This window comes from Mycteria americana, assembly GCF_035582795.1.
Source record: "Mycteria americana isolate JAX WOST 10 ecotype Jacksonville Zoo and Gardens chromosome W unlocalized genomic scaffold, USCA_MyAme_1.0 Scaffold_33, whole genome shotgun sequence".
NCBI classification, from domain to species: Eukaryota; Metazoa; Chordata; class Aves; order Ciconiiformes; family Ciconiidae; genus Mycteria; species Mycteria americana.
In genome coordinates this window covers 1722734-1746914 of record NW_027445439.1, presented here as the reverse complement: position 1 = coordinate 1746914, position 24181 = coordinate 1722734, and the positions used below count along the sequence as shown (strand labels likewise).

The window sequence follows — 24181 nt, the reverse complement described above, 5'->3', positions numbered from 1 at the left end:
AGAGCAGGCAGGGTGGACAGCTGTTTAATTTCCTCCATCTCCAAGGCAGCTATACCAAAAGCCCACCGGTACCCTTTTGGGTCCTTGAAATACCCTCTCCTGAGGTAGTCTAGGCCAAGGATGCACGGAGCCTCTGGGCCAGTCACAATGGGGTGCTTTTGCCACTCATTCCCACTTAGGCTCACTTTGGGCTCCAGTACAGTTAGCTGTTGGGATCCCCCTGTCACTCCAGAAATACAGATGGGTTCTGCCCCTATATAGCTTGATGGCATTAGGGTACACTGTGCACCTGTGTCTACTAGAGCCTTGTACTGCTGTGGGTCTGATGTGCCAGGCCATTGAATCCACACAGTCCAGTAAACCCGGTTGTCCCTTTCCTCCACCTGGCTGGAGGCAGGGCCCCTCTACTCCTGGTCATAGTATTCGTTACCCACTTCTTGTAAATATGAGTCCGGAGTTCCTTCATTAAAATCAGGAGTAATATCAGCCCTCTTACTCTGTCTGGGGAACTGTCCACTGGAAACCGGAGCAGCAATTTTCCTGGAAGAACCCCCTTGTGTGATTGTTTTTCCTTGCAACTCATGTACCCGCGCCTCTAGGGTCGAGGTAGGTTTTCCATCCCACTTCCTCATGTCCTCTGCGTGATCACGCAGGTATAACCATAGGGTGCCCCGTGGTGTGTACCCTCTATATCCTCTCTCTTGAGCAGAAGAACGCTGACTCCTAATAGCTGAGATACTGGTCTGTACAGGTGGAAAGTAGGATCTGTCCTCTTTTAGTTGCTGGACCAGTTTCTCCACAGCTGAGATGAGGGAGGAAGAGATACTTTCTTCGTATTCTTTGGACTTCCAGGTGCTGTAGCTCCATGCAACCTGAGGTCTGGACAGCTATTTCAGTCCTTGGGAGGTCTGTTTGTGTGGAGACATCAGCATAGGTAGGCTGTAGTGCTTCTCTTTCGGTTTTAGGCTCAGCCTTGCAGTTGTGGCGGGTGGACACCATTTTCTTTCAGGAGGACACAGTCACCTTATTGTTCTCAGAAAAAAAATGGCCCACTTACTTACTTATAGAATGGTAATTCTTTTGAAAGATGTCATCCTTCTAATTCCCTCGTGACCTCAAGCTTCTGGGTAGGCTTGCACAGCCACCAGTTAGTTGTGGTGACCATCAGGGCTGCAGCCTAAGCCTGCAGATGGGCAGAGCAGGGAGCAGCCCAACACATGACAGTGTGCTGCCTTTTTCATGCAAACTGCCGACTCCGCTCCCAACCGACGCCATACTCTTGGTCGTTAGCGCTCTCTAGGAGCCGGTTATATGTGGCTTCCCCGGGTTTGAACTGGCCATGGGGACTGCCAGCACTGCCCAACTCTTGCCCGCCCTCTTGCAAGACCTGTCACCTACCGGCCGGTCCCTCCACAGGCACAGCCCAAGGGTGTCAGAAACCTGCTCATACCCCTGGCGACCTCACAGGTGTCTTCAAACTACATCTTGTTTTATTTCTTTTTAATTATTAATGTTCTTGTTATTAGTCTGTAGAAGCTGCTTGGTGAAGTATTTGGAGGAAAACAACACCTGTCCAACATGTCGGATTGTTATACACCAAAGCCATCCATTACAGTATATAGGGTAAGTGTGCAGTATGAAAGGAAAAGCACAACTAGTTACTCTCTGGGCTGTACAAACCTCTCAAATACAGCACAATTTCTTTCTACATTTTTGATTTGCTTATCAGTATTTTAAATATATATAAAGAAGCTTGAGTAGAAGATAGAAGATTTATATAAAAGAGGTAAGATAATGAATTCTGCTGTGAATTTGCAATTCTTTTGAAGCAAATCCTTTTCTCTTGAATCGGACAAACACAGTAGACTTTATTGTTTAATTCCTGAGTGAAGTTTAATGAGATTTAGTCACTTCCTGTTTTGTATGCCTGGATCGTAGAGGTTGCACATATGGAACATCTACATGAATTACACTTGTATTAAATCTTCAGAACAATGACTGGCAATTGGACAGTGGTTTTCAGTGACTGAGAGGGTGTGTTCAAAGACTTTGCAAATACACAGCATTATTGTTGATTTAGTCTTTCAAAGAACTGTTTAGTTCATAGGTGCAGATGATAAAGTTGGTAGCAGAAAAGTTTGAGTAGTGACTTCAACATCTTGAACAGAACAGCCTCTGAAAGATTTGTGCCTACTTATTTCCATTCCCATACAGGGCTCCCTTACTGTGTGACCTAAAATGAACAGGGCGTTGTACCATGATTTCCTTCTTTGTCAGTGTATTTTCTGTTTATTTGTACATTACCTTTCTTTTTCTTCAACAGTTTCCTCTCATTTTAAAAATTTCAAAGATATCAGTCAAATGTTTATACCACCTGACTTGGCCGGATCTGCACTAGAGATTTGTACCATAGCAACTTTCATTGATAGAAATGTATTGAGACAGTGTTCACAGTAGCTGCTGTATGTTGTGTAGACTCTTGTCTACCTCCATGCAAAGTTTCTTTTCGTTTGTGGCACTGCTTCAAATGTGCATGTCTCAGTTCTAGTGCAGCTTTTGAATAAGTGGCTATAGAAAAGGAATTTGATTCTTTCTCCACTTTCACTGAGAATTGTGCATGTCCTATAAAAACTTTCTGAATTGCTCAAAACTGAGTCCCCTTCAAGAGTCAGAAATAAGATAGGTTTTTCTTATACCTTCCGAGAATGATGTAGAGACTGTACTAGAGTATATTTTGAAATATTATAAAACAGTAATGACAAATACATGCCAGTAGGCAAGAAGAAACAAACGGCACTTAAGACAACATGGTTGTCCTCTGTAAAGCTACAGGAATACATCCGTGTATTGGTTCAGAAGCCTGTTTTCCATGCTGAGAGGCCTGGGATCATAGCCTCAAATTGAGTAGTTAGAAGTGGATTTGACAGTTGTTTGTGGACACTGAATGCACAGTATTATGTCTTTTTAAAAATTGATCCCCTTCTTCAGTCTAGGTTCTTTGCTCTACTGCTTCGAAAAATGAAGATGTCCTCCTAGAGAAGTATTTTCCTCAGCTAGTTACAAAATACTGCTCCTTAAAGATCAAAACAGATAGCCTTTGTCCAACCTGCTTTTTGAAGTCTATGGTTTCTTCAATAGAGAATTAATAGGGAGGAACTTTGTATTATGCCTTAGTTACAAGAATCTGTGATCTAATTCATCCCCATCCATCTGGGGAATAGGCAAAACAAACACATCTCATGTTTCATCATTAAGAATGCTGTTAAATTCTCACCTCTGCTCTCATGCTGGTGGCTAAAATCATTCATTTAGATTGAAATGTTTTTGGAGATGTTCCTGCAATCTGTAAATGACATTTAAAAATCCTAACCTGAGAGTCAAAGCTGGAGTTTGGTATTGTAAACTCTTGTGGGGTTAATGCCCTGGTAGCAGCTGAGGCTGACATTTTAGCTTGTATTGGATTTTATTTATAGTTTGGAAGTCAGGGTAATGTTCTGGTCCTTTCAGGCAATGGCTTGTTTTAGAGTAATCCAGGAAATGGCAGCTTGTAGTTAAACTTTGGTTGAAAACATCAGTGTTTAGAATCTTAACCAGTCCTGCTTCCCCCACCATTTCCTTCCTTATGTGCTGGATCAGTCTGTCTTTTTTTGTTCCACCCTTTTTAGCTAGATGGGATTCTGAGCTATATCATGTTTCTCTTGGGTAAAATGCTGGATTATAAGAGCAAACACAAATTTTCTTTCCTTTGTTCTCTTCTTTGTTCTCTTCTTTTTTTTTCCCTATAGGCTTTTTTCCTCATGTTTTTTAAAAAGCCCATATGGATAACTAAACAACCTAGCAACACGAGAGATTAATTAAAAGGGATAAGAAACAGTCTAATTTCTAGAAACAGAAAAGTGTCTAGTGTCTAGAAAGAGAAAATTTTTTTAAAAAAATGCTTTTGTCAAAATTGTCAAGGAATTTTGAGAGTTATGTTAGATACACATACAGGTATATGGCATCTCTCACAAGATGCCATCCTTTGCATCATAAACACTATCCTTCCTAGCATCCTTCCTAGCATTTCTGTTAAACTTTTGTCAGTTTAACTTTTGTCAGTTCTTGTCTTAGCCTGAACCTTATATGCATTCCTTTCTTGTTACTGTTATCTCATATTTGATATTTCAGTTATCCAAGATAAATATTTTTATTTCTTACAAGACTTTAGAGGTTTGTAGAGTTGATTTCATACTGAATCTCTTTAAGATAAATGTTTTGAATCAAGGTGGCTAATTTAAACCTTCAATTTTTCTTTTTTCCCTGCTAGTCATGATAGAACAATGCAAGATATTGTTTACAAACTTGTGCCAGGCCTCCAAGAAGGTAAGTTTTCTGGTATGACCTATTTTTACTGAATGTTAGATTTACACATAGTTCCTTTACATTAATGAAAGGAGGAAGTGAGGAAAATGTTCATGGGGGGATGAAAAATACCATCTTCACTTGTTCCAGTTCTAGCACTACTTTTCCACTCTTACTTCAGTGCTTTTTTTAATTTTAGACTTGTACTAGCAGTGTTACTGAAAAAACTTCAGAAATGAAAATGCTGATGTTATTTCAGGGAAAAGTAACATTATGTAAACCTAAATAGCACTACAACTTTTTCATGTTGGCATTCTATAATTTGCATACATTCTTCTTTAATAAACTGTGTACATATTCATGTCTTTTTTGACAGCTTTGCAGAGTTCTCAGAGGTAAAACACTGATGTAGCATAACTTTTAGTTTCAGTGAATTTTTCTTCTCCTAAGATGTACTTAAATCCTTTGCTAGCAGGTACCTTTGCATTTGTGTTCTTATAATCTACTTTGATAATGAATCTGTTGAAATAAAGGAATGCTTTATAGTAATTGTTCAGTATTATTTTCCAGTGGTGTGTTGCTACTTTTATTTAAGTAGAATATTTCAATCCAATTAAGCTGTCAAGTGAGGACATTATCAGACATTTATAAGCAAGTTTAGGTAAAGAGATTATTTTAAAATTGTTTCTAGGATATTGAAAATCAGAAATACAGATAAAAATTCAAAACCAATATTTTGACAGAAATATTGAAGGGGGAAAAACACAAAGTATGGTATAGTATTTAAATTTATTTTATATGTAATAACAGAATGGTGTAATAATAGCTCTGCAAATGACTTGGTAGTATTCTGCCTCTTGAGAATAAGATCTGGGGTAACTCGATTATGGCAGCAAGAGTAGAGAAGTAGCAAAAAGTGCTAATACCACTTCCTGCCTGACCAGCTTCTTTTACAGAACAGAGGAGGGTTTTGGAATACCTTGATAAATATTGTGCTATAACATTATTACATAACTAATATTTACAATTTTAAACAGCGGAAATGAAAAAGCAGAGGGAATTCTATCACAAACTGGGTATGGAAGTACCAGGGGACATCAAAGGGGAGACATGCTCTGCAAAGCAACATCTAGATTCACATCGCAATGGTAAATGGTCTTATGTTTATTCTGTCTTGGGGTGGGGGCGCAGACTGCCATTAAGCTGCTGAAAGGATCTGTCAGAGGTAGGTGTCTAGCTAATATTTATTAGCACTCATAATTGTTGTATAATCATAGAATCATTAAGGTTGGAAAAGACCTCTAGGATCATCTAGTCCAACCGTCAACCCAGCACCTCCATGCCTACTAAACCATGTCCTGAAGTGCCACGTCTACACATTTTTTGAACTCCTCCAGGGATGGTGACTCCACCACCTCTCTGGGCAGCCTGTTCCAATGCTTCATAACCCTTTCAGTAAAGAAATTTTTCCTAATATCCAATCTAAACCTCTCCTGACGCAACTTGAGGCCATTTCCTCTCGTCCTATCACTTGTTACCTGGGAGAAGAGACCAACCCCCACCTCACTACAACCTCCTTTCAGGTAGCTGTAGAGAGCAATAAGGTCTCCCCTCAGCCTCCTTTTCTCCAGGCTAAACAACCCCAGTTCCCTCAGCCGCTCCTCATAAGACTTCTGCTCCAGACCCTTCACCAGCTTTGGTGCCCTTCTCTGGACATGCTCCAGCACCTCAATGTCTCTCTTGTAGTGAGGGGCCCAAAACTGAACACAGTATTCGAGGTGCGGCCTCACCAGTGCTGAGTACAGGGGCACGATCACTTCCCTAGTCCTGCTGGCCACGCTATTTCTGATACAAGCCAGGATGCCATTGGCTTTCTTGGCCGCCTGGGCACACTGCCGGCTCATGTTCAGGCAGCTGTAAACCAGCACCCCCAGGTCCTTTTCTGCCAGGCAGCTTTCCAGCCACTCTTCCCCAAGCCTGTAGCGTTGCATGGGGTTGCTGTGACCCAAGTGCAGGACCCGACACTTGGCCTTGTTGAACCTCATACAATTGACCTCGGCCCATCGATCCAGCCTGTCCAGGTCCCTCTGTACAGCCTTCCTACCCTCAAGCAGATCAACACTCCTGCCCAATTTGGTGTCATCTACAAACTTACTGAGGGCGCACTCGATCCCCTCATCCAGACCATTGATAAAGATATTAAACAAGACTGGCCCCAATACTGAGCCCTGGGGAACATCGCTTGTGACCGGCCACCAACTGGATTTAACTCTGTTCACCACAACTCTCTGGGCTCGGCCATCCAGCCAGTTCTTTACCCAGCGAAGAGTACACCCGTCCAAGCCATGAGCAGCCAGTTTCTCCAGGAGAATGCTGTGGGAGACAGTGTCAAAGGCTTTACTAAAGTCCAGGTAGATAACATCTACAGCCTTTCCCTCAATAATATTGTACAAGGCTTGGTTGTGCTTATATATTGGACTATATACAAGAACTCACCACTTTGAACTCACCATCTAAGTGCAGTATTGTTTTGCATCACACTTGTTTATAGAATGTGTTCTTTTATCTGGATGTAATGTGTTCCTGGTGAAGATCTTCAGTAGTATCTATGTGGGAACTCTATGATAAGAAAAGGTTACTTTTTATTCCAGTCCTGAATTGCATTAACTTCAGAAACTGCTGATGTTAAGTGTAATTTTGTGACAGAAATGGTGTGGTGGTTATACTTAAAATGTGTGTGTGTGTGCGCATTTATCCAAGGGCAAAAGAATTCTCAAATTTGTGACTGTCAGGAGAGCATATCAGTTTTACAGAATAGTGAATGAGCCCTGACAAATTTGTAGCAAGGTGTCTTGAACTGATTTTTTGGGAAGCTTTGGATTAGTGTCCACATCTCTGCTACCAAGAATAAAGCTGCTTTCCAACTCTTTTCCTGTTTAGAAGAGAAGCTGATCATGCTCTGACAAGCCTAAATACTTAAAAAACCAAACTCAAACAAAAAAACCCACAGTTGCTCTTATAGTCTTGACTTTGTTTCAGGATTACCTGTCATCTGATATGTCTAATTTAATTATTGTAATGCTCTGCTTTCTTCTGAAAGGTGAAACTAAACCAGATGAAAATTCAAACAAAGAAACTTCTGAAGAAAAACAGGAAGAAGATAATGACTATCATCGAAGTGATGAACAGGTGGGCTTACTTCTGATATAGGGCATTTCTTAGTTTTATTTTGTATTTCCACTTTATCTTTAAGTGATTATTTTTCTTTGATAAACTTTTTTCCCTCTGACAGAGACAAGATACAGTGTTCTCCCATGCTTTTGTGTAAACTTGAGCTTCATCTTTTTTATTTAGGTAGCTGTGGAGAAATTTGGTTTTGAGAATTTCATTAAGGTTTGATAGTTATAACTATTTCTGAGTTTTCTGAATATTGGCTAAACTCTGTGTTGGCTTTCATGTCAACTAGATTTCAAGTAATTTGGGCCCTTTATCTGAGAGTCTACTCCCATGCCACTCCAGTGCATCAGGACTGAATATGTTTCAATAATTAGAATGAAAAGTCTTTTTTTACTTATTTTAGTGTCAAGTTTTAAACACAAAACCTGTTTGAGTATGAAACTTGCTATTGGAATACACAAGTCACTGCCTTCATGTTTCCCTGCTAACTGTGTCCAAAGTAAATTAAATTTGGATTAATTTTCCATTTAATGATAGTGCAATGGTAGTATTCAGATGGATTGTGCTTTGTACTGGATCATTTAAGTGCACAGAATAAAACTTATCCTAAAGAGCTTACACTAAATAAAGAAAATAGATGATTGAGAAGAGGGAATTGAAGCAGAGATCAAAAGGCCATTTTTTCCCATATATTCTTTTGAACTTCAAAAATTTGTTACATCATCTGCATCAGTAAATTTTAAAGTTCAAAATATTGTTTTAAAACATGCCTTAAATATTAAACTATGTTACTGGATTCAGAGGTTAGATTAGGAATAGTCATTAAAAAGTGATAATGGTTTTGTCAGGGAGCAGCAAGGGCAGGCTGCTGCTCCATAGGGGCAGGCAAGCCAGGAGCCAAGAGTGACAGCAAGGTAGGCAGGGCACTGACCTCACCAACAAGGGGTGCAGTCCCACAATACCTGAATAAGGAGTGCATAGCAGCTCTGGTGACAGTGACCAGATTCAGCCACAGTCCAGTGATCACCAGGTAAATCTTTAGTGATGAGGCAGGTCCAAGGTTAAGCCAGAAAGTGAAATTGGCAAGTTAAAGTCAGGTCCAGAGACGATAGTAACCGACATCATACACAGTCCAGTGATCACCAAGCCAGGTCCATAGTGATGAGACAGGTCCAAGGTCAAGCCAGGAAGTCTAATCTGTGGGTCAGGGTCTAGGCCAGGCACGGGCATGGCTGCAACATAGCTCATGCAGGGGGACCAACCAAGGGAGGGAGCTTCAGCTTAAATGATGCTGCTAAGTGGAGCAGAGTGAGCTCACACTGAAAATTCTTCCAGCTTTTTCTCAACCAGCTCTTTCTTCACAACAGTTTCATGGTCATACAGCTGCTTATCAAAATTGGCCTGGGGCTCAGGCAACCAAACCCCCAGAGGGGAGGGGAATGAGCTCAGGGTCCTTTCATATTAGATATCTCGCTTTGGCCTTGACCTAGGCTTCTTCTGAACTAGTTGCAACCTCTGCAGTTAGAATAAAGCTCTGGAACAAGGCAGCCCTAAAGTTCTGCCTTTAACTTTTGTCCAGATCCCTTTTGAGTTGAATGGTGCTTAACAGTAAGCTGACAAAATACTAGACAACCTTTTTTTTAATGACACTGCATGCATTTAGCTTTAAAGAATACTGGTATTCTACATTTTCACCTTTTTGTTGGACTAATAAATGCTGCATGTGAAATGCATAATGGGGACTGCAGAAAATTCCATCAACTAGCCCTGACTGTGTTTGCTTTTTCCTGAAGGTAAGCATCTGCTTGGAATGCAATAGCAGCAAATTACGTGGACTGAAACGAAAATGGATCCGCTGCTCAGCACAAGCAACAGTCTTGCATCTAAAGAAGTTCATTGCTAAAAAACTTAACCTTTCTTCTTTTAATGAGGTAATGTTTTAATGTTTAAAAATGATTTTGCAAATGAAAGTCTTATGGATTATTTTCAAAACAGGGTCTTTCCTTCCAACCAGATTTTTTAAAAAACTGAAGCACGCACTATTTCCGAATACAAAGGAATAGAAAATGGCTATTTAAGTTGAGGAGCTGAATGCAGACAAATAGGTTTTTCTCCAAATTTACCTCCCCCCTTTTTAATTTAAGGATGCTGGTCATCTTCCCTTTTTTTCTTCCCTTCCAATACAATGGAGATATAGCTCTTACTGGTTCTTGGCTTTATACAGAGTTGGCAGTGCAGCTCAGTGCATTGTTCCATGACCAATTTTAAAACATACCAAAAGGCTTGGTTATGTGTTTTCCACTGTCGTGGTTTAACCCCAGCCAGCAACTTGAGCACCACACAGCCACTCGCTCACTCCCCCCGCAGTGGGATGGGGGAGAGAATCGGAAGAGCAAAAGTGAGAAAACTTGTGGGTTGAGATAAAGACAGTTTAATAGGTAAAGCAAAAGCCGTGCATGCAAGCAAAGCAAAGCAAGGAATTCATTCATTCCTTCCCATGGGCAGGCAGGTGTTCAGCCATCTCCAGGAAAGCAGGGCTCCATCATGCGTAACCGTTACCTGGGAAGACAAACACCCTCACTCCTAATGTCCCCCCCTTCCTTCTTCTTCCCCAGCTTTATATGCTGAGCATGATGTCATATGGTATGGAATAGCCCTTGGGTCAGTTGGGGTCAGCTGTCCCAGCTGTGTCCCCTCCCAACTTCTTGTGCACCTGGCAGAGCATGGGAAGCTGAAAAGTCCTTGATTTAGTATAAGCACTACTTAGCAATAATTAAAACATCCCTGTATTATCAACACTGTTTTCAGCACAAATCCAAAACATAGCCCCATACTAGCTACTATAAAGAAAATTAACTCTATCCCAGCCAAAACCAGCACATCCACCTGTGTTAAAACTGACTCCTGCAAGATGCTTTGTTTGGTGGTCTTAAATGAAGGGATACACTGCCCTAGCAGAGATGTTTCACTCAATGCAGAGAATGGATTATAACACTTGGACACTACTGAAAGACTGATTTAATAGAAAGCAGCATATATACTTTCTTCTGCTTCTCTACTCTGAGTGAAACTCAGCCTTGTGTAGTATCAGCTGGTGCTACCTTCCCTGCAGGGAGTACATAATTGGACTGTTCGTGGGAAGAAATCATGCTGGAGGGTAAGGGAAGAAAGAGGCTTTTCTATCCTCTGCAAGTTCTGTCATTGCAGATTCTAAAACTAGAACACATAATGGCAGGCATGTGAAAACACAGCCTCTGTTCCCCTTTTGTTGGTATTAGTCACAGTCCCCCTCCATCCAGTATGATTCTCAAACTGCCATCTCTCAATCTTGAAAACTTCCAAGGATGGTGATGCCAGGACCTCTTTGGGCAACTTGTTCTGGTGTTTAATTATCCTTGTAGAGATTTTGTTTTCTCCTTATATCCAGTCAGAACTTCCTCTGTTTCCATTGATGACCATTGTCTCTCATTCTCCCACCATGCACCTCAGTAAAGAGCCTAGCTCTATCTTCTCTATAGGCTTCTCTTAGGTATTGGAAGGCTGTAACTAGGTCCCCTTTAAGCCTTCTCTTCTCCAAGATAAATAGGCCCAGTACCCTCAACCTCTCCTTGTGGGCCTGTGTTCAAACACCAAGACCATCTTGGTGACCCTCCTCTGAACTTGCTCAAGTTTATCAACATTTTGCTTGTACTGGAGGGGCCAAAACTGGATGCAGCATTCCAGATGTGGTCTAATGAATGCTGAGGAAAGGGGAATAATCACTTAGAATCACAGAATCATAAAATGGAAGGTTGGAAGGGACCTTTAAAGATCATTTATTCCAACCCCCCTGCCATGGGCAGGGACATGTTTCACTAGATCAGGTTGCTCAAAGCCCCATCCAATCTGACCTTGAACACTTCCAATAATGGGGCATCCACAACTTCTCTGGACAACCTGTCCCAGTGTCTCACCACCCTCATCGTAAATAATTTATTCCTTATATCCAATCGAAAACTACCCTCTTTCAGTTTAAAACTGTTGCCCCTTGTCCTGTCACTACAGGCCCTGGCAAAAAGTGTCTCTCCATCTTTCTTATAAGCCCCCTTTAAGTATTGAAAGGCCGCAATAAGGTCTCCCCGGAGCCTTCTCTTCTCCAGGCTGAACAACCCCAACTCTCTCAGCCTTTCTTCAGAGGAGAGGTGTTCCAGGCCTCTGACCATTTTTGTGGCCCTCCTCTGGACCTGCTCTAACAGGTCCATGTCTTTCCTGTGCTGGGGACACTAGAGCTGGATGCAGTACTCCAGGTGGGGTCTCATGAGAGTGGAGTAGAGGGGGAGAATGACCTCCCTCGACCTGCTGGCCATGCTTCCTTTCATGCAGCCCAGGATACGATTGGCTTTCTGGGCTGCAAGCACACGTTGCCAGCTCATGTCCAATTTTTCATCCACCAGTATATCCCCAAGTCCTTCTCTTCAGGGCTGCTCTCAATCCCTTCATCCTCCAGTCTGTATTGATACTGGGGATTGCCCTGACCCAGGTGCAGGACCTTGCACTTGGCCTTGTTGAACTTCATGAGGTTCGCAGGGGCCCGCTCCTCAAGCCTGTCAAGGTCCCTCTGGATGGCATCCCTTCCCTCTAGTGAATCAACTGCATCACTCAGCTTGGTGTCATCTGCAAACTTGCTGAGGATGCACTCAATCCCACTGTCTATGTCGTTGATGAAGATATTAAATAGTATTGGTCCCAGTATGGACCTCTGAGAGACACCACTCATTGCTGGTTTCCACTTGGACATTGTTCCATTGACTTCCTTCAGTTTACTGGCTGTGCTTCTGTTGATACATCCCAGTATCCTGTTAGGCTTCATCACTACCAGAGCACACTGCTGACTCATGTTCAACTTGCTTTCAACCAGGACCCCCAGGTCCTTTTCAGCAGAGCTGCTACCCACCTTGTAATGTCTCGTGACTTTGCTGTTGTTCTTTTTGAATTTCATGAGATTCTTGTCAGCTCATCCTTCTAGCCCGTCTAGGTCCCTCTGAATGGCAGCCCCGTCCTCAAGTGTGTCAGCTGCACTCCCCCGTTTGGTGTCATCCACAAGCTTGATGAGGTGGATTCTGTCTCCTCCTCCAGGTCACTGATAAAGACATTCAACAGCACAGGTCCCAGGATAGACCCCTGCAATACTCCGCATGTCACTGGCCTCTGTGTAGAGTACAACCCATTAACCACTACCCTCTGAGCCTGACAATCCACCTGGGTCTTCACCCATCAGGTAGTCCACCCATCTAGATCATAATGTCCCAATTTGGATACAAGGATGCTGTGCAAGATGGTGCTGAAAGCCTTGCTTAAGTCAAGGTTGACAACATCCACTGTTCTCTCCTCATCCATGGATCTAGTCATTTCATTAAAGAAGGCAATCAGGTTGGTCAAGCGTGATTTTTTCCATTGGTGATTGGGAATAGCCAGCATGGATTTACCTTTGCCTTTATGTGCCCAGAAATGGCTTCCAAGAGGACTCACTTCATTACTTTCCCAGGGATCACCAAAGTGAGGCTGACTGGCCTCTAGTTCCCTAGATAGTCCTTCTTGCCCTTTTTGAAGATGGGTACAACATTTCTCCAGTCATCGGGTACCTTCCCTGATCTCTGTCACCTTTCAGTGATGATAGTGTGGCCTCACAATGACATCAGGAAACTCTTGTGGCACCCTTGGATGCATCCCATCTGGTCCCATGGACTAGTATGGGTTGAGATTTTTCAATAGATCCCTGAGTCAATCCTCCTCTGCTACTGGCTGTTCGTCTCCTCCTTGAACCCTGTCTCTAGGCACAAAAAGGCCTGGGAGACCTTGTTGGTGAAAACCAAGGCAAAGAAGGCACTGAGTACCTCAACCTTATCTGCAGACATTGTCACTAAATTGTCCACCCCATGCAGCAGTGGGCTCACATTTTCCTTGTTTATTCTTTTATTGATAATGTAGCAGTAGAAGTTCTTCTTGTTGCCCTTGATGTCCTTTGCCAGTTTCAGCTCCAGCTGAGCTTTGGCTTTCCCCAAACCATCCCTGTATACCCGGGCAATGTTTCTATATTCCTCCTTTGTAGTCTGTCCTCACTTCCACCTCCTGTATATGTCCTTTTTCTCATGAGCTCCCTGTTTAGCCAAGCTGGTCTCCTGATACATCTACTCATTTTTCTGAGTATTGGGATGGACTGTTCTTGTGCTTGGAGGACGTTGTCCTTAAAGACTTGTCATCTCTTGAGCTCCTTTGCCCTTCAGAGCTGCCTCTCATGGGATCCCACTTACCAGCTTCCTGAAAAAGCAAATTTCTGCTCTACTGAAGCCCAGGATCTGTACTCTGCTACTTGATTTCCTCGCTCCCTTCAGGATCTTGAACTTCACTATTTCATGGTTGTTACAACCAAGGCTGCCATTGATTATGATGTCCCTAGAAAGTTCTTCCTTTTTGGTGAGTAGTAGATCCAGCTGTATGTCACCTATGGTTGGCCCATCTAGCATCTGTGTTAAAATTCCTAACACCTTTCAGAAACCTGGATTGCTTTCTTACTAATTACACCTTTTGCTTTTGTGTTTAAACTCACTATTCCACTGCAGCAATCTCTGGTTTTACAACCTACTTGGCTCTTATTGAAATGTAAGAATGTTCATTCAACAGTACTTGTGTTTCAGGAGTCCTCCCACCCCCTTTAAGGGCACATGGCATTTTTGTGGAAACAGTGTATTGGTATGTCCAGTGAAAAATATGGTTTGAGGAGGAAGGCCCTAAGGATGTGAACACTTGGTTGAATGCTATAGACAAATCCTGGTTTGAGTTATTGTCTGTCAGCTAAGCCATGTTAGTGGACTGCATGCACATTCTTAGCTTTCTCAGGTTGTGGTAAAGTACCATTAGCATATGTCACTTCCATGGTGACTTACCCTTTCAGTACACATCACCTTGCAGTCAAATAGGCTAAGATCATGTGCATGATCATCTATTGCAATTCAGCTGATGGCTGGTCACATGATCTCACATTTGCTTATGAGTCCATACCATTGCTGTTTCCAATATCAAAATCTTTCAAAGCTGACATAGAAAAGTAAAAACAACTATAAAGTGTCTTCAAAAAAAGCCCTAAACACTGATGTATAAGCAGGGGATAGCCTTTTAAAATGTATTTTCAAAGTAGAAAGTTACTTGCTGGGTACTGTGTAAACAATTTTCATAGCATGTCAAAGGACAAAGCTGTCTTTACATGAGAATTGAGTTCTGTTTCTTTGATCTTTTTATTGGGCCTTATCGGAAGTGTATTGTTTCAAAGCCATGTTCTGTGTCTCAGTGAATTAATTATTTCTTCTTTTTACATCAGCTGGATATATTATGCAATGAAGAGATTCTTGGCAAGGACCACACGCTCAAGTTTGTAGTTGTTACTAGATGGAGATTTAAGGTATGACACAACTGCTTTTCATCAAAATTTTGATGTTCCATGTAAATCATTAGCTGACTAAAGAACAAAGTTCATAAAGCATACATCATGCAGGCCTATACTGCAATAACTTCAAAATGGTTAAAATATATATTTTAAAATGTCTAATAAACTGTCTTTAAAAATAGATATTTTTCTTAATTCAAAAGAGAAAAATGGGGGGAAATTTAAAATGTGCCACTAAGGAAAAGGGGAAGTTGATGGCAGATGTCAATTTGATAGTAATTAAAAATGTATAAAGTAAAGGAGGCTGAAGCCATTGAGAGGGACATTTTTCTCAGCCATGTCAGTCAGATACAACTAATATTACTCTGTGTAGACTGTGAAACTGGTTACAATGCAGAAGAGACAAATATTCAATACATTCATATTCTGTAGTTTGGAAGAGAGAGGCTGAATATACTCATTAAAGGAGGCAGATGAATTAACTTTGCTCCCCACTTCAGTTCAAGAGACTTGTAGCAATATTTAGTAGGCATAAACAAGGCTGGGGAAAGCAGTTGAGTGGGTCTCCAGGTTACTGATGTTAGTTTCTTTAAACAAAACAAAACCAAACCCCCACACAACAAAACTTAGAGCTGAATAGTAAATGATGGGGGATTCATATTGAGCATAAATTATCACTGGTGATTTATGGCCACCCAAATAAAATGGCTGTAAGTATCATGAAATGTCAAGTTGAACATCTAGGATATGAGTCACATCCAGAGAATCAGGGTGTGTTCAGTTTGGGAGTGGTAACTTTGAAGAGGGGTTAGTGTTCATAATGGACATGCAACACAAGCTCCCAGGATAATGCTGTGGTAGAAAGATGTAATACCTTTGGATGCATAAATAGAAGGGATGAATGAGAATAGATAGGCAATTTTTATCTGTCTATGAAGAAATAATTAATTTCAGATTGGGAAATAGAAGGTAGGAGACTGTGGTCAGTTATGACATATTCATGAATGACCTGGAAAAGAGGTTAAATAGTGAGGTGACACTGGCACCAATAAAGTTATTCCAGACAGTAAAGATAAATGTTGGTGATGAAAGGTTGCAGGAGGCCTTTACAGTACTGGATGACCAGGTGATAAAATGGCACCTAAAGTTCAATATGGTAAATGTAGAGATGCATGCTGGGGAAAACATGTATCTGAACTTTATATATAAAAATTGTGGGCTCTGAGTTGACTGCCATCAAACAGAAATCAGGTTTTGGGGTTAGACATAAAGATATTGGCTCAGTAATGGTCCAAGAAAAACCCAAATGAAATGCTAGAAATTATTAGGAAAAGAATAGAGCGCTAAACAAGAGCACTGCTGCGCCTCTGTATAAATCCACTATTTACCTGTATCATGAAGATTTGTACAGTCATGAGTGGCATGGAAAAGGCAGCAACTGTAAACTGTCTTATTCGGTGAAAGAGATGAAGAGTATCAAGTGAAACTCGTAGGTATGAGGTTTAGAATGAACAAAAGGAAGTGATTTTGTTGTAAATTTCATTTACCCTGATAGGGGATTGAGTTGGGGGAGACACAGATCACAACCAATATTCATTAATAACAGCTTTTATAAAGCTCTTATTAATAGAATCAAGCTATTATTAATAGCAGATAACTTTATACAGTATATTAATTTATTCCCTCACACACTCGGTCATAGTTACCCAGTTGGAGAAACAGCAGGGAGACCAACCCCAGCTGTGTACTCAGAAGCAGAGTGTCATACTGACATGCCAGTGGCTTCTAGGTAGGTGTTCAAACAGTCCTTTATGACACTTCTCTCCCTGTTGATACCTAAGTTAAACTTATGGTATTGTCAATTTTAATTCAGTTTACATAATCACAGAATGTTTCATTAGCTGTATAATCATTATAAGCATAAACATTTTGATTCTATACTATTTTATGATTATCACAATTAATAAAACTATCCATTCAGATATGATTAACCATACAACAGGGTGTCTTAAGAGATATACTAATATTTCCTTAAGCCTTATCCCTTAAAACTTTTTACCTAATATCTCCCCATAACATGTGACACTGATGAAATGTTTCTCATTCCTCATATAATTGTTTAGTTAACCAATATGTTCTCTTTTATCATGAGTTAGATTATATTTACAGTAGATCTTTCCCAATTCTATTAAACGTACATTTTACAATATCTTGTTAGGTATCCTAATATAATTGTCACCTAATGTAGCTCCAGTACATGAATAGTGATATTCCTGGTCACTACTGAAAAAGTTAACACATGATTGTAATGATCAAACCAGTTTCATCTAGCTTTCACTGTTGATATTAGTGGCTTGATCTGACCCAAAGTTCTCAGCTAGCCTCGCCCTGCTTTTGCCCTTCTTATCTTCTTGCAGGTTCTCTCATAACTTAGTGATTTTCTCAGATATGTGTCCCAAGGTTATGCAGCTGTGTAGCATCAGAGCTGGGCTTTGGATCCTTGGAACACAGGCAACTAAACAGTTGGGGGAGGGGAGAAGGAGAAATAGCAGAGGAGAAATTACAGAGTTGTTCACATAATCAGTCGTCACATTCATGTATAGACTTCTACCATTCTCTTTCTTTTTTTGCTCTTACAGAAATGCTGGGTTTAGTGATTAAGTTCTGATTATTAGATATAAGTAACCTCCAATACCTGGCATAGATAAGTATCTCACTTCAGTGTTACTTCTATTCCGGTTCAACCATAATATTTCATTATTCATTATATATTATCCTCTTTCAGACCTTGATATATACACGTGTAACCTACAATTCTCTCAACCTTTAAGTACTGTTAGTATTCCGTTCCCCCTCTGTTTCAAACCTTTCTTTCTCTTTCCTTTCTTCTTTGATACCTCTCCCAAATTCCTTTTATATTTACACATTTGCTTAAAAGAACATTACTGAAATCAACAATTCTGTCACTAGGTCTGGCTGCTTCTATTCAAATTGTTTCTTTGAGTATTATCCTGTAAACAAATAAAACTACCAAGGTTGTAAGGTTATTATAACTTTAGAGCATTTTTCCAAAGCTTTAACTGTGATCCCCCAGCCTGGGTGGACCCAAATCCTGAGTTGTAACACTTAAATCTCTTAGAGCTCTAAAAGGAGTCTTAATTCAAGTGTCTTCAACTGTTGTTATTACATTAAATAGTTAGACCAAGCTAAGCAAGACAAAGACGGGTTAGGTCACAGATTAGCTATCCAGCCATGCAAAACTTTATTGTAAGAATTACTGGCTACGCCAGTCAAACAGACAAAAATAAAGCTCCAAACAAGCAAAATATGACAAGTGAGGCCTATATCGAATTTGTGGCCTTGTTAACAACAGCAATGCCATGTTTCCTGGGCTACAAGGTCACTTCTATCCCTCTCCTTTGGTAGTCCATGAATTACAGGTTATTGCTCAATGAGTCCAACAAGGATGCTGCAAACCCTCCTATGGCTCAAGGTTCCTAATCAGGACTGAGCAGAGACTCTTCTTGGAGGCATTCACTTTCTCCTATCAGGTCTTGCCTCATGATAATCCGTAAAGGTCTGACAGTTCTTCATGGCAGTGTATAGTCAGTACCTGATTTGCTAAATGTCTATGATTAACACAATTTATAAAAACAAGCAAACTATTACTATAGGGTGTAGAGCCAAGTTAAGAATTCCTGCAATTTCAGGAAACCACTCTGAGTCTGATAGGCACTGGTGTGTACCACTCACTATAGCTCAAGTCTGCTAACCACTACTGAATTAGGTTCTTCTGGTGGGCTGCATATCTTACTCCTTGGTCTTGCCTCAGAGTTTACCTTGTTACATTATAACTTTGTCAGCCCTTTCTTGTTGATGGAGTTGTAAAGTCTGTTGACCTGCAAAAATCAAAGCATAAAACAATAATGTTAGTATAAGTATATAAGTAGATCTAATAAACACAAGGTAAAATAACATGTAAGCCATACCACCTCCCTTACTTTTTATGGATATGATTACATTTGGTCTTGCTGTGAGTAGGAAGGAAGGGGAACTAGACTAAATAGCCTCTGGAGGTAGATCTTTCAGGAAATTTCTGTGTCCCCATTCTTGGCAAATCCATGCAATCAAGGAATAGTTGAGGTTGGAAAAGAACTTTAGAGATCGTCTAGTCCAACTCCCCTGCTCAAAGCAGGGTCAACTAGATGAGGTTGCCCAGGACCATGTCCAGTCAAGTTTTTAATATCTTCGTGGATGGAGACTCCAAAACCTCTCTAGGCAACCTGATCCAGTGCACAGTCACCCTTACAGTAAAAAAGTTTTTTTACGTTTAAATGGAATTTCTTGTATTTCAATTTGTGCCAATTGATCCCTTCACTGGATACCACTGAAAAGAGTCTGGCTCCATCTTCTTTACTGTCCCCTATCAGGTATTTGTACACATTGATAAGATCCCCCCTGAGCCTTCTATTCTCCAGGTTAAACAATCCCAGCTCTCTCAGCTTCTTCTCAAATGCCAGAAGCTCCAATACCTTAATGAATCCTTTACTGGACTCTCTCCAGTATATCCATGCCCTTCTTGTGCTAGGGACACAGGACTCCAGATGTGGTCTCTCACCAGTGCTGAGCAGAGGGCAATAACAACCTCCCTCAACCTGCTGGCAACACTTTTCCTAATTCAGCTCAGGATACTGTTTGCTGCAAGGGTGCATTGCTGGCTCATGTTCAACTTGATCTCCAACAGGACTCCCAGGTCCTTTTCTGTAAAGCTGCTTTCCAGTCAGTCAGCCACCAGCCTGTACTGGTGCCTGGGGTTATTCCTCCCCAGGTGCAGGACTTGGCATTTTCCTTTGCTTAGCTTCATGAGGTTCCTGTCAGCCCATTTCTGCAGTCTGTCAAAGTCCTTCTAAGTGACAGCAAAACCATCAATTGTATCAACCACTCCTTCTGGTTTTGTATCATCTGGAAACTTACTGAGGGTGCACTCTGCCCCATTCCTCAAGTCATTAAGGAAGATGTTAAACAGTATTGGCCCCAGTAGAGAATCATAGAATGGTACGGGTTGGAAGGGACCTTTCAAGATCACCTAGTCCAACCCCCCTGCCATGGGCAGGTACATCTTTCACTAGATCAGGTTGCTCAAAGCCCCATCCAATCTGACCTTGAACACTTCCAATGATGGGGCATCCACAACGTCTCTGGACAACCTGTTCCAGTGTCTCACCACCCTCATAGTAAAGAATTTCTTCCTTATGTCCAATTGAAACCTACCCTCTTTCAGTTTAAAACTGTTGCCCCTTGTCCTGTCACTACAGGCCCTGGCAAAAAGTATCTCTCTGTCTTTCTTATAAGCCCCCTTTATATACTGATAGGCCGCAATAAGGTCTCCCCAGAGCCTTCTCTTCTCCAGGCTGAACAACTCCAACTCTCTCAGCCTTTCTTCAGAGGAGAGGTGTTCCAGCCCTCTGAACATTTTCATGGCCCTCCTCTGGACCTGCTCTAACAGGTCATATCTTTCCTGTGCTGGGGACCCCAGAGGTGGATGCAGTACTCCAGGTGGATTCTCATGAGAGTGGAGTATAGAGGGGGAGAATGACCTCCCTCGACATGCTGGCCGTGCTTCCTTTCATGCAGCCCAGGATACGATTGGCTTTCTGGGCTGCAAGCGCACGTTGTCGGCTCATGTCCAATTTTTCATCCACCAGTATATCCCCAAGTCCTTCTCTGCAGGGCTGCTCTCAATCCCTTCATCCCCCAGTCTGTATTGATACTGGGGATTGCCCCAACCCAGGTGCAGGACCTTGCACTTGGCCTTGTTGAACTTCATGGGGTTCGCGGGGGCCCGCTCCTCAAGCCTGTCAAGGTCCCTCTGGATGGCATCCCTTCCCTCTAGTGAATCAACTGCATCACTCAGCTTGGTGTCATCTGCAAACTTGCTGAGGATGCACTCAGTCCCACTGTCTATGTCATTGATGAAGATATTAAATAGTACTGATCCCAGTATGGACCCCTGAGGGACACCACTCGTTGCTGGTTTCCACTTGGACATTGAGTCGTTGACTAGAAATCTTTAGACGTGGCCATACAGCCAGTTCCTTATCCACCTAACAGTCCATCCGTCAAACCCATATCTCTCCAATTTAGAGGCAAGAATGTTGTGGGGGACTGTATCAAAGGCCTTACAGAAGTCCAGGTAGATGACATCCGTAGCTCTTCCCTTGTCCACTGATGCAGTCACTCCATCGTAGAAGGCCACTAGATTAGTCAGGCCCTTTTTCCAGTCACTTTTTCCAGTCACTGGGGACTTCGCCTGACTGCCATGACTTTTCAGATATGATGGAGTGTGGCTTGGCAACTACATCTGCCAGTTCCCTCAGGACCCTGGGGTGCATCTCCTCGAGTCCAATGGACTTGTGTATCTTCAGGTTCCTCAGGTGGTCTCGAACCTGAACTTCTCCTACGAAGGGAGGGACTTCGTTCCCCCAGTCCCTGCCTTGAGGTTCGGGGACTTGAGAGATGTGGGAAGAGAGATTACCACTGAAAACTGGGGAAACAAAATTGTTGAGTACCTCAGCCTTCTCCATGTTGGTTGTCACCAGTTCTCCTGTCTTATTTATCAGGGTGCTTACATTTTCTTTAATCTTCCTTTTCTGGCCGACTTACCTGTAAAAGCCCTTCTTATTCTTCGCATCCCTTGCCAAATTCAGCTCCAACTGCGCCTTAGCTTTCCTGATCCCATCCCTATGTATCTGGGCAGTGTCCTTATATTCTTCCCAGGATACATGTCCCTGGTTCCACTGCCTACGCATTTCCTTCTTACACTTTATCTGACAGTAGCCTACCATCATTCTCCAGGATTTTTATCAGCCTTTTTAACAGGCCATAATAGACAATTATATTGTCAGGCCCCTGAGGGCACTAATAGGTCTTAATGGCCCTGACCAGCCTTACTTGGGGCCTCCACACCCTCTGCCCAGGAGCCCCAGTTCAGCTCAGACCTGGGCCTTCAGTCCTTGCCTGAGTTATGTCATAGGAGTACTGGACTCCAGCTCAGCCACAGCTGTGCTTGGCCATAGACCCCACTGATCTGGACCCTGACCTGCAGACTGATTTCCTAGTTTGACCTTGGCCTTACCTTGTCACTGTGGACCTACTCAGTGATCACTGTCTGACCCTGGTTACTCTCATCAGATCTGATCCTGACACTAACCTGCAGATTGACTTCCTGACTTGATCTTGGACTTGCCTTATCACCATGAACTTGCCTGATGATCTGGACTCTTAGTTGAACCTGTTTACCATCCCTGGGTCTACCCTGCTCACCTTGCTCAGGTACTGTGAGGGCTCTGGCCAGCAAGGCCCCTGCCCTGCTGGCCTTGTTATCGCATTTGGCTCCTCATCCCTTAGGGAGCAGATGGCCTTCACTGCACCCTGACATATGTGGGTTTATAATTTCCCACAAAACACCTCGTTCTAAATACTCCTTAATGATTTTTCCCAGAGCAGTCCTAGCTTTTTTAGGATATGGATATTGTATAAGGGGGATGAACTGAGGGTCCCACTGCTTCAACTTGGTCATTTCTTTTTTCCACACTGTAGGATTTTTTTCTGCCATACTCCTGGGACCTCTTCTTTCCAGAATTCTTTATCTATTTCAGTTAAAGTTTGTACTTGTTCTCTTGAATCTTTATATCAGCCTTTCCCTGCTTCCTGTATTCCTTTATATTTCTACAAAATATCACTATAAAAATTAAGATTCCATGTTCCATTATCCAGTCAATTCCTAAAATAAAAGGTTCTTTGCTATTATTTACAACCTCATACTTGATATCAACAGCTCACTGCCCTATTATTAGATTCATAATATAATATTTAGGGCCTTTTCCTTCCATCCTACTGAAGGAGGCTGCCTTCATATTTTCTTGTTGAACAAATTCTTTAAGAAAAGTTTTAGACAAACTGATTCGTGCTCCTGTGTCCAGGAAAACACCGTATTTTTTTTCTCTACTTCATACAAAGTACTGGGGTTCCCCTGCCGAGCATCCCAATGTATTCAACACGCAGGCACCCATTCGTATGGGTAACACTGGGCCCAAAGCAGACTTCACAGAATCATAGAATCGTTTAGGTTGGAAAAGACCTTTAAGATCATCAAGTCCAACCGTTAACCTAGCACTGCCAAATCCACCACTAAACTATGTCCCTAAGCACCACATCTACATGTCTTTTAAATACCTTCAGGGATGGTGACTCAACCACTTCCCTGGGCAGCCTGTTCCAATGCTTGACCACCCTTTTGGTGAAGAAATTTTTCCTAATATCCAATCTAAACCTCCCCTGGTGCAACTTGAGGCCATTTCCTCTTGTCCTATTGCTTGTTACTTGGGAGAAGAGACCGACAACCACCTTGCTACAACCTCCTTTCAGGTAGTTGTAGAGAGTGATACGGTCTCCCCTCAGCCTCCTTTTCTCCAGGCTAAACAACCCCAGTCCCCTCAGCCGCTCCTCATAAGACTTCTGCTCTAGACCCTTCACCAGCTTCGTTGCTCTTCTTTGGACACACTCCAGCACCTCAATGTCCTTCTTGTAGTGAGGGGCCCAAAACTGAACACAGTATTCAAGGTGCGGCCTCACCGGTGCTGAGTGCAGGGGCACGATCACTTCCCTGGTCCTGCTGGCCACACTATTTCTGATACAAGCCAGGATGCTGTTGGCCTTCTTGGCCACCTGGGCACACTGCTGGCTCATATTCGGCCAGCTATCGGGCAACACCCCCAGGTCCTTTTCCTCCGGGCAGCTTTCCAGCCACTCTTCCCCAAGCCTGTAGCGTTGCATGGGGTTATTGTGACCCACGTGCAGGACCTGGCACTTAGCCTTGTTGAACCTCATACAATTGGCGTCAGCCCATCGATCCAGCCCGTCCAGGTCCCTCTGTATAGCCTTCCTACCCTCAAGCAGATCAACACTCCCGCACAACTTGGTGTCATCTGCAAACTTACTGAGGGCGCACTCAATCCCCTCGTCCCCTCCCCATTGACAAAGATATTAAACAGAACTGGCCCCAATACTGAGCCCTGGGGAACACCACTTGTGACCGGCCGCCAACTGGAGTAAACTCCATTCACCACCACTCTTTGGGCCCGGCCATCCAGCCAGTTTTTTACCCAGGGAAGCGTATGCCCGTCCAAGCCATGAGCAGCCAGTTTCTCCAGGAGAATGCTGTGGGAAACGGTGTCAAAGGCT

General features: G+C 42.4%; 1 protein-coding gene and 1 long non-coding RNA gene across 9 annotated transcripts in view; both read left to right on the top strand.

The window, feature by feature from the left end:
• LOC142403090 (uncharacterized) overlaps positions 1 to 24181 on the top strand; it is a 171493-nt gene that overhangs the window by 26451 nt on the left and 120861 nt on the right. The gene's annotated exons all lie outside the window — the stretch shown is intronic.
• The window catches only part of LOC142403083 (polycomb group RING finger protein 3-like), a 175151-nt gene that overhangs the window by 98821 nt on the left and 52149 nt on the right, over positions 1 to 24181 (top strand). For 7 of the 8 annotated variants that reach the window (XM_075489248.1, XM_075489250.1, XM_075489247.1 and 4 more), the window contains 6 exons: positions 1527 to 1623; positions 4307 to 4362; positions 5379 to 5489; positions 7442 to 7530; positions 9312 to 9449; positions 14873 to 14953. In XM_075489248.1, coding sequence (XP_075345363.1) covers positions 1527 to 1623; positions 4307 to 4362; positions 5379 to 5489; positions 7442 to 7530; positions 9312 to 9449; positions 14873 to 14953 — 572 coding nt within the window. The remainder of the gene's footprint in view (positions 1 to 1526; positions 1624 to 4306; positions 4363 to 5378; positions 5490 to 7441; positions 7531 to 9311; positions 9450 to 14872; positions 14954 to 24181) is intronic. The other variant, XM_075489251.1, reaches the window with a different exon arrangement.